The 9,906-nt window shown below is 30.4% G+C and overlaps 1 protein-coding gene across 1 annotated transcript in view; it reads right to left on the reverse strand.

Annotated features, from left to right (window-relative positions):
• Positions 1 to 9,906, reverse strand: part of LOC106457292 (histone acetyltransferase KAT8-like) — a 25,430-nt gene continuing 15,524 nt past the window's right edge. Inside the window, exons 5-9 of the mRNA XM_013916681.2 lie at positions 7,744 to 7,908; positions 7,207 to 7,296; positions 5,768 to 6,002; positions 3,289 to 3,439; positions 1 to 350 (exon numbers count right to left, since the gene is read on the reverse strand). Coding sequence (XP_013772135.1) covers positions 134 to 350; positions 3,289 to 3,439; positions 5,768 to 6,002; positions 7,207 to 7,296; positions 7,744 to 7,908 — 858 coding nt within the window. The 3' untranslated portion in view covers positions 1 to 133. The remainder of the gene's footprint in view (positions 351 to 3,288; positions 3,440 to 5,767; positions 6,003 to 7,206; positions 7,297 to 7,743; positions 7,909 to 9,906) is intronic.

Genomic DNA, 9,906 nt, shown 5'->3' on the forward strand with positions numbered 1-9,906 from the left:
TACATTTATGAATTATTTTTCTTTGTTCTTTCAATTTTCACCGATTCCAGTTGTTGTTCTAAGCATTGCTACTATAATTGAAGAAACAAAAAACACAGTTCATTCATCACTGATCACTTCGGCAATCTCAAGTTTACTTTTTTCCAGTTTTCATATGTTTTCTGGGTGGACACCAACGAAGATATTCTGAATCCACAGTCAATCTTGGTCGCTTGTACTGGGCACTTCTCAAATGTTCCTCAACCAGCTTGGGAGTGACACAAATTACATGTTGACCCTTCCAATACTTTACAAGGTTCAGACTCTGCAATGTACTAATGATGTCTCCCTGTGTGATGCTGGTCATTTGACTACAAAGAAATGACAAAATTATTATTCGCTCTGATCCAAGTGAATACAAACACTTTCTTCATTCTAGGAGTGTCTACTATACTTGTTGCTAGACACTCTTTTCTCCTTGCTGTGATATGTAAAAAGAAATATTAAAACAAAAAATGAACACATTAGTTATGTTTATTCTGCTAGAAAGGAGGAGATATAGGCAAGTGATTGAGTAAAGATGGTATTAGATATGTATGCTCTGTTTTTCATATATGCAATTGATTATTACTGGTTTTTTTTATGACAACTAAAACAGTTTAGTTTCAATGCTTGAATCTAAAAAACAAATATCAAGTAGATATTAAACATGCATGCATACTTTAATTTTTTTTACACCACTAACATTCTCAAGAACATCATATGGATCACAGCTGTCTTGATTTATGACAATTACAGCTTCAATTATTTTGTATTAAATATTGCTGGACAGTTTAAAATTACTATTGATGAAGCTTGGTATTGGACTAAAAGTCTCATTGGCACTGGATACAGTACGGTTGAAATAATGTCATAAATTTTTCTTTACTTTTGCTCACAAGTTCTTACAATTACCAATGTATTTTTCTCCTGTTGATCAGCTCTGGGAACAATAAGACTAGTCTTTTGGTTCACCAGTTCTTCTAAATGATGAGTAAAATTAATTCAAGTAAAAATAAATAATTAGTGTGTGTTATTAATCATTACCCATAATACCTGTAAATAGCTTAAAAAATTACAATTACACTTCACCAACTGAATCTAGTTCATACCATAAATGTTGTTTATGCAGTTTGATAATACAGTTAGTCTCTCAACCACTATTGCGTTTGTCATATCCTAACGAGCCTGATGAACATTGGTATTAGATAAATAGTCATGTCAGCACTGGATATACCAGATATAATGTGGTTGACATGTTGTTATACATTCTTCTTTACTTTGAGAAGTCCCTATAATTTACTTACACTTCTTTTTGCCCACATTTTACAGTGACTACAGATTAGTGTTAAAGTTAAGAATGAATCTTCAGTAAAATATGATACTTTGTTTATGAATATTGCCACAAGACATTATTTAGAGCAGGCATATGCAACCTCTTCCAAGGTGTGGGCCAGATATCAATTTTTAAGTGTACTTGTGAGCCACATTGTATAAAGCAAAATCATAGCTAATACTCCATAGTTTAATATTATATAAGTTTAAAGTTTCTTAAATTTATAAGGCAATATTTAAAAAAAAATCCCCTAGTGTGAGGAATGTAACATTTTTTCTCTAAGCATTCCCTCTTCTCTAATTTATGCAACAACCCTCCAATAAGTACAAAATTTAACGTACATTACTCACTATAATATCATCACTTAAACAAATCATAATTTTCCTAGTCTTCAATCTTGTTTGGTTATAGAGCCATCAAATAGAAAATCAGGCCCCTCTTGCCACACCCACACTCTCTTTCAGAATTTGTTAACAGTTCTCTCTTATTATATTATTTATAACCAATTTAAAGAAAAGGTTCTCATCTATCAAATGGCGTAATATATTATGTTGTTTTCTGTACAGAGAATTGTCAATTTCTCTTCTAGTACAAGTTTCGACTAGTTTGGATGAATTTGTAACGGCTCTTGGTACATAGTTAGAAAGTCAGAAAAGTTGTGATAGTTATGGGACACTGTCTTCTTTTTGCATGTTATTATTCTATGTTCTTTGGTGCATTATTTAACTCAATAAAAGTAGTATAAAAAAAGTAGGGTTAAGTATCAGTGACAGTAAAAAAAAAGAAGGCCCAGGTAAGTACTTTATTTACTTTGTTTTTCATGTGTATTCTTTATTTATTATTATATGTAAAAATAGGAAAATCTATAGATTAGCTAAGGTTAAATTAGGTAAAATAAATGATAATAATAATATAATAAACATTTTGAGTTGATGGGTAGTTCATGGGCTGGACTCAATCATAGTTTAAGAACACATTGAGGGCCAGATAAAACCACCTTGTGGGGCATATGTTGCAAATACCTGATACACTGATGAATATATGAGCAAGAATAGTTTAAATCCTACAAATATTATTGTTAATTACTTAGTAAGCTATTCACCTATTAGCTGTGCTAATTTCTTAGCACGGAAGACAGAATGGACTACTTTGCAAATTAATTTTTTCCCATACACTGATTTCTGACAGCATGTAGAGCATGCTTATTTCAATCTTAACATCACACCAATACACAAGATTAGAAAAGCATCTAAGTATTCAAAAGATATAAAATGAAGTAAATTTTTTCTCAAATATAAACCTAAGCAGAATAATTCAAATAAAACTGGTAAACACATTGTTTACAGATGATACTGCTTGAAGCTTCAAAGAAATAGAAGTTGGAAGAGTTCTTTTAAATTTCTCTTTATGGTTTGTTTGTAATTAAGAACAAAGCTACACAATGGGCTATCTGTGCTCTGCCCACCACGGGTAATGAAACCCAGATTCTAGTGTTGTAAGTCCGCAGACATACGGTTTTATGAAATACACTAAATATACATTATATAATGGTAAAATGTCATCTTTAAAATATTTGTGAGTGAAACATTGCTGAAGTAGAATAATATTTTTTTATTTATTAAGCTTTGAAATCTAATTCTAGGTGTGAACTTGACAACTTAAGTTCATAAACACATCATAATAGGGGTAAAATTAAACTGTAAAAAATCAATTTCTGGAGCTTTCTACACAGGTTGAATTGTGTAAGAAAATGATCCCATTTTTATGTATTCTTATCTGGAATTATAGTTCAACTTAAGTTTTGTTATATATGTACTCTCTTCCGTAGTTTTAATATAGATTCTCTCATAAAGACGGACATCATTGCATAAAATGAATTGTCTTCATTTTAAATTAGAGTTTCAATTAATAAAATTCAGCATCTTAAAGTGTACCTTAAGTCCTTGATTGAGAGTGTACCACGAAAGTCTCTTAAGATTTCCAAAAGAACCCATGACCAATAGCTTCTATAGCTCAACTTTCCAAGATCAGACAAAGGTTTTTCAGGAGATCCAACTGTACTCTCTAATTTTGAAAGTTCATAACCTGTAAAAGTTTTCATAAAAAAAAAAGAGAAATAAATATTTTATTAACCTTTTAAACAAAAATTAATGACTGTAGCACTGTACAATATTTTTTTCATAGCCCAGTTTAATTGCCCATAATTTAACAACTGTACAATATACAACAAAATGGTCTATTAAATGATATATATACTCTAATGACTGAGAAATAATACAACATATAAAAAACAATATTACAAAACATTTATCAAATTTGACAAAAACTAATAACTGCCTTGCTTGGCATCAGATGCAAAATTGACACAATTAATTATCAAATACAGCCTATTTTTATGGGTAATTGAACACTGTATTTTTGTTGAGAATTTTCACTCTTTCTTTAAAAAACTGAAATTTGTATAGTTTAGTGTAATATGTTTCAATTTATATGATTTTGTGGCTAAATATGCACTTGAGATTCTCTCTCTTCAGACACTGGAAATAGAGAACTGTGCATCATTTAATATTTCTGATCATCTTCATGTGCCCCAAAAAATTACAAATTATAAATATAGAATTTGAAGACAAAATGTAAAGGCAACAGGTGGCATCATCATTTAAAAATATCTCTCATTTTTCTTTCAAATAAAAAAAAAATTCATGATCTACATTTATGCTTGTTTATCATCTTCCTGCTTATTCATTTCGTCCATTATATGTTTCCTTAGATTTTTTTCACCTTATCACCAGGAAATTGTTTCTTAGACAGTTTGTCAGCTATTGGAGGTTCACCCATAAGATCCAAAGGTTTTGTCCAGACTGAAAGAACTTCAATGTTGTGTAGAAGGTACAGCCTTCCCCATTATTGAAATTAATCAAAACTGAAATTGAAGGTTATTTCTTATAAAAATGGAATGTCTACTAAAACCTTACAGACTTTTTACCAGGACCTAGGGTCACTTATGAGTTCACAAGTTTAAATCTTTCTGACTTGCATCTTTTTTTTATTGTACTGGAAACTTGATGACAAATATTCAGGGTGGCCATATTCTTTCCAAATTTTTTCTTTTGACCTTCCAAAGAAATTTCCAGATTTTTCATGCGTGCATGTGCAGACTGATAATTAAGGTTTCACAGCTATCTAAGTTAACACTACTTGAGCTTGCAATCTGGTTATAAATGTAATATAAACTTACTTCAGTCTACAGTACTACAGAAAAAGACCTCTAAATAAGGACAATGCAACTTGATGATAGACAAAAAAAATTATTTATTTTTAAAATAAAATAATACTTGATCTATCATCAAAAATAATAAAGAATGACAACAAATATTATATCAAAATATGTAAATGACTGCATAGGTTGGCATAACTTTCCCAGAAACTCCAAACACTATGCATGAACCTATATTAGGTTTGTTTGGTAAATTTACAAATTGTAATGAAATAAACACAACTCTTGACATATAAGTGTGCTATGCCATTATACAATACACTTGTAGTCACTGGCATGTAACCTTGGTTCTCAGTCATTTAATAACAATAAACCAGTCATGTAGCTAAGGATTTTCTACACTTTCTAGCTTTACACTCAGATATCTTATATATTATTATGATTATTATAAACAGTATTTACTTTACAATATTTTATTTATAAAAGTTACTTCTACCTTTTTACAAGTTATGTATAACTGTTTCAAAAAAGACCATTTCTGTTAGATTCCAAGTTCATGCTGGGGCAAAGTCTACCATAAGACTATAGTTTCAAATTAAAATTAGTGGATTTCTTAAAATGAAAAGGAACTGCTTTAGTGATTACTTGAAAGGAAAGCAGGAGAACCAAGAGGATTATTATCTTTATGTAGCATACAAAAAATAGAAGTCATAGTAACATGACGTTTAGAAATAAATGTAGTTCTACAGCAAATACATTTTAAGGAAAAAATAATCTGAGTTTCCATATGAGATGTTTTTGTCTGTTAGATTTGGAAGCTTAGAAGTTGTAAAATAAAAATGAAGCCAGTTGAATTTTAATATTTTGATATCACCACATAAAAAAAACTAAGTTTTTAAACTATTTGAGCTAGAAATAAGCAACAAACATGTACAAAAAGGTAGCTTTGTTTTCTATGTCGAGAAGTTTTACATACACATGCAGGAGTTATAAATTTTTTATTCTCCAAATAAAAATTTCAATTAGGGTAGGGAGGTTAAACTTAGTGTCGACATTGTGAATATTTATTACTTTATCTAAAATAAACATTCATAACATATACATTAGACCCAAAATTCTAAATCTGAGCATTTCAGTTGTTTTATTTTTCAGTCATATAATAAAATAATTTAGTTGTTATCGGTCTCCATACTTACTGAAAGCAATCAGGAACTTTCCATATCCCTTCCTCTGGTATGGTGGAAGAGTTAAGATGCAAGCCACATTATTACCATCTGGAGATTCTTTTTCTTTTGAGAAATAACCAACAAAGTGAGCTCCATGTCGATCAACTTCACAGAGGACATAAAAGATGAAAGGTTCCACATCAAAGTATAGAGTTTTGTGGTCAAGAAATAGCTTAGCCAACAGGCACATATTTTGACAGTACAACTGCAAAACAAACAAGATTCATAGCAATAAGTTGAAACTCAATTAAACATATTTTCAAAGCACAATTATTTCTTTGAAAAAATAAAGAAAACTACAACATTAGTTTCCTTCTTTATCATTCTTTGAAATAACTATTTTCAGAATGACCTAGTGTGCAAAAACAAAAGAAACAATACTTAAGTGTAATATGTGGAACACAACAAAAAACTTAAATTATAAAAATATCACACAACAAAGTAAAACTGAAATGTTCATAGTTAAAAAATATTGAAATAATATTAAACTTTCTTGCCTGTCAAAATACATTTTCTTATTAGGTATTTTGCCCCTCTAACTTACTAAAAGAAGCATGCACACATAGAGCTGACAGAGCAGATATTTTAGTTGTCAATAGTAAAAGAATGTTGGCTTCTTATTGAAAGTAATATGGTAATCTAGAATATTTCTGAAAATATTTAACCCACCTGCTATGCAACATTAAAAACAAAGCAAGTAAAATCCACTGTTGGATATAAAAGATCTTTTAAATAAAGTATTTTTAGAAAGGACATCTGTAGGACCTATAAATTATTTCTTTTTGTTGGATCATGAAGTGAAGGGGAAATTAGCTGAAATTTTGTCCAAATACAGATTTAAAAAAAAAAAAAATTCAAATGGTCTGCTACTAATAACTTAAAATGGGCAAATCCAACTTTTTTTGTATGTCAGTGTGTTGGGTGCATGAAAATTTATATTTGTACCAATTCTTATCTTGATTGCTGTAAAGATGACCTCACAGGAGCCTAATATATTCATTTTTGGTTGTTTGACCTTTGACCCTATAAAATCTTTAAAAAGGCCTAAATCAAAAATAGTTTTAAGTCAAGTTACAAAGAACTGATGGAATGGCAGTTGACTGAAAAGTGTTTGGAAGAGGAAGAAACAATAGAAAAACAGTACGCCTCCCCGAGGAGACATAATTACAATGAATCAATATCCACAGTAATTGCCAAGAAATCACAGAGATTAGGATATTGGAAGTATCCACTAATGTGACTAGATACTTTTAATAAAAATTTCTGAAGTCCAAACCGCAAGAATCAAGATATACAACTAATAACTTCTATTCAACAATATCTTTTCTTAAAAATAGTGCATAAAACTAAGAAGCATAAAAAAATCTTAATTTTTCATAACAAACATGGCAATGAATGACTACTATTACCTTGTGATCTTTTCCATCCACCTCCCATACAGAGATGGTCCCTTTTCTATAAATCTCTTTTCCAGGAGGCTGTCTCCACGTACATTCACTCTGGAGATAAAACATCAAAATAATGTGTAACTAGAAAGAACACCAAAATAAACATATGATGTTACCCTAATGAAAGGTGTTTTGATAAATGCTAAACACTAATGTAGATGCAGGTTCTTATTAGTGTAAATGAAAAAATTTTAAGTGATTATTTCCTATCAAAGTGACAGATAAAATGGTAAAATTATGTTAGTCAAGTCATATTAAACATTATAGTATTTTTACTCTAGACATATACTTTTGAACTGTTACTGTATAACAATTACAAAATCTTGAACTAGTTGTTTTTAAATCTATATAAGCAACAGATTATTTTCAGGTGTTACCTATACTTGCTTAATTAAAAAATAATTTCCTGAAACAATGAGCCTTTAATACATTACAATAATTTGTGTAACAATACACACTTTTACATTATAACAGAATGTATACATATACACAACTTACTTGGTGGTACCTGTAGGTTTTCTCTAACTGCATATACTTCAGACAGTATTCACAAATCCACAATTTGGGCTGTTTGTCGTATTCCTCAGGAAATGGAGAAAAGTACCAAGCATCAATTTCATATTTCCCAAACTGAATCCTGTCTACATATTTTACTTTGGTGATCTTGAAAACAACAAGAATTCGTAATTTAAAAAACTACTTCCTAAACAAAGAAAATGTAGACATGTATCAACTGCTCTTTACCCAGTTGTTATTACAAAATTTTACTAATAGTTTTAAGACATACGAAGGAATTGATTAAAAAATAAATTAGTTACTAAGAAGTCTATACAAAAACTATTATTATTAGTTTTATTGAAAACATTTCAAGTAATTTTAAAATATTTCTTGTACAATCAATCAATGTCTTCAAACAACATATTTCTGTGGTAAAAACAAAGATACTTGATTACAATAACTAAAGCTGATTGAAAATTATTACTATATACTTATGATATCCTGAACAGTGAGCAATACAAATACAAAAATTTATGTTATATCAATATTTCAACAACTTGAAAATTGATATTTTTGATATAAAAACTTGGTTTAATTTGGTTGATGTTAAGAACAAAGCTACACAAAGGGTTATATGTGCTCTGCTCACCATTGGTATCGAAACCCAGTTTTTAGCATCACAAATTTGCAGACTTACTGCTGAACCACTAGGGGCAATACATAAACCAACTTATTTTTAAATTACTTTATATCTTTCTCTAAAAAAGAACATAAAATATTAAAATATACAATTGTACAGAGCATAGTTACATATTGAAATTAATGCTCCTTTCTGTAGCTAACGTTTGTTTTTTTAATGATCAAACTCAAAACAAGTAATCAATATGTCACTATTTCCTTTACATTTTATTAAGTACAAACAGAAAAGGAGCAAATACATTTTTAGTGTTTTTGTTGAATGTGATTTTCAAGATACCTTTACATTTCAATTCTTTTTATAACATTAATTGTTTGATGGACTAACCCAAAGTTATAATTTTCCTATACTGAAGATGTATTTCAGCTAGGTACTTACCTCCTCTCACATAAATAGCTATTCTCATTCAGTGCTGATCTCTACATGCACAAAATTTTTTTGCATGCTACAAGCCTTGAGCTCTCATGTACCCCATGATCAACATGTTCAACTGTGTCTTGCATGTAAATCATCATGTGACAACCCTCCACCAATAAGAGTGCAACACATCCTCCTGATGCATGTGACTCCCACTATTTGATTCTACCAAATAATCACTTCAAGTTTTGGCAGACAACGGAATAATCGATTTTCAGTATAGGAAAATTATAATTTCTGAAATGGTATGTTAACCCTTCTCACATAAATAGCTACAATCCCACATTGAATAAGTGGAGGAACCAGTGCAAAGAAAAGAAAGAAGCATTCTTTGAAAGCATCCGAAGAACCCCATAAAAGAGGAGATCCATGCAGTTGAGGATCATATGTGGGAGACCGCACCACTTCTGCATCAGGTACACTCTTCATCCAGTGTGGAAAGAGGGGATGCAGACATGGGTGGAAAATGGGAGGAGTACATCCAAAACAGAGAGAACAATGGTTGGATAGGGATCCAAACTATCCAATATTTGAATCTCAATCCCTTAGATGACAGTAATGTGGGTAAGAGTAAAAAAAGATATGGTTCTAGGTGTAGAGTGGCTGGAGCACGATGGACTGTACATGGCAAGTCAACTGCATCTAAAACCTAGCCACCTGGAACCAACATCCTTGTGGAGGGTAGGAAAGGGATCATACCAGTGGCAAGTCACATGTGTGACAGATTTATTATTATATATTTATTTTAATATCGATGTTTGCTTGAATTAAATTTATATTTACAAATGTACATAACTTATACTGTTAAATATGTATTGCGAAACTCCCACCTATTCTCTAAAGTTGTAGAAGATTCTCAAGTGTAAGAATCAATGATATACGTGTGTATGTAAACTCTACTGTAGCGTGTTAGTATTTTTATGTAATCTGAATTTTCGAGAAACTCTCTACATGTCTATAAATATAACCAAAGCGACACACCAAAAAAAGAGTATCTATTATTGGTTTGCTATAGTTGGTGTGCTATAAACTTTGGAAGCTATAATTGT

The sequence above is a fragment of the Limulus polyphemus genome, unplaced genomic scaffold (genome assembly GCF_000517525.1).
Source record: "Limulus polyphemus unplaced genomic scaffold, Limulus_polyphemus-2.1.2 Scaffold313, whole genome shotgun sequence".
Classification (NCBI taxonomy): Eukaryota; Metazoa; Arthropoda; class Merostomata; order Xiphosura; family Limulidae; genus Limulus; species Limulus polyphemus.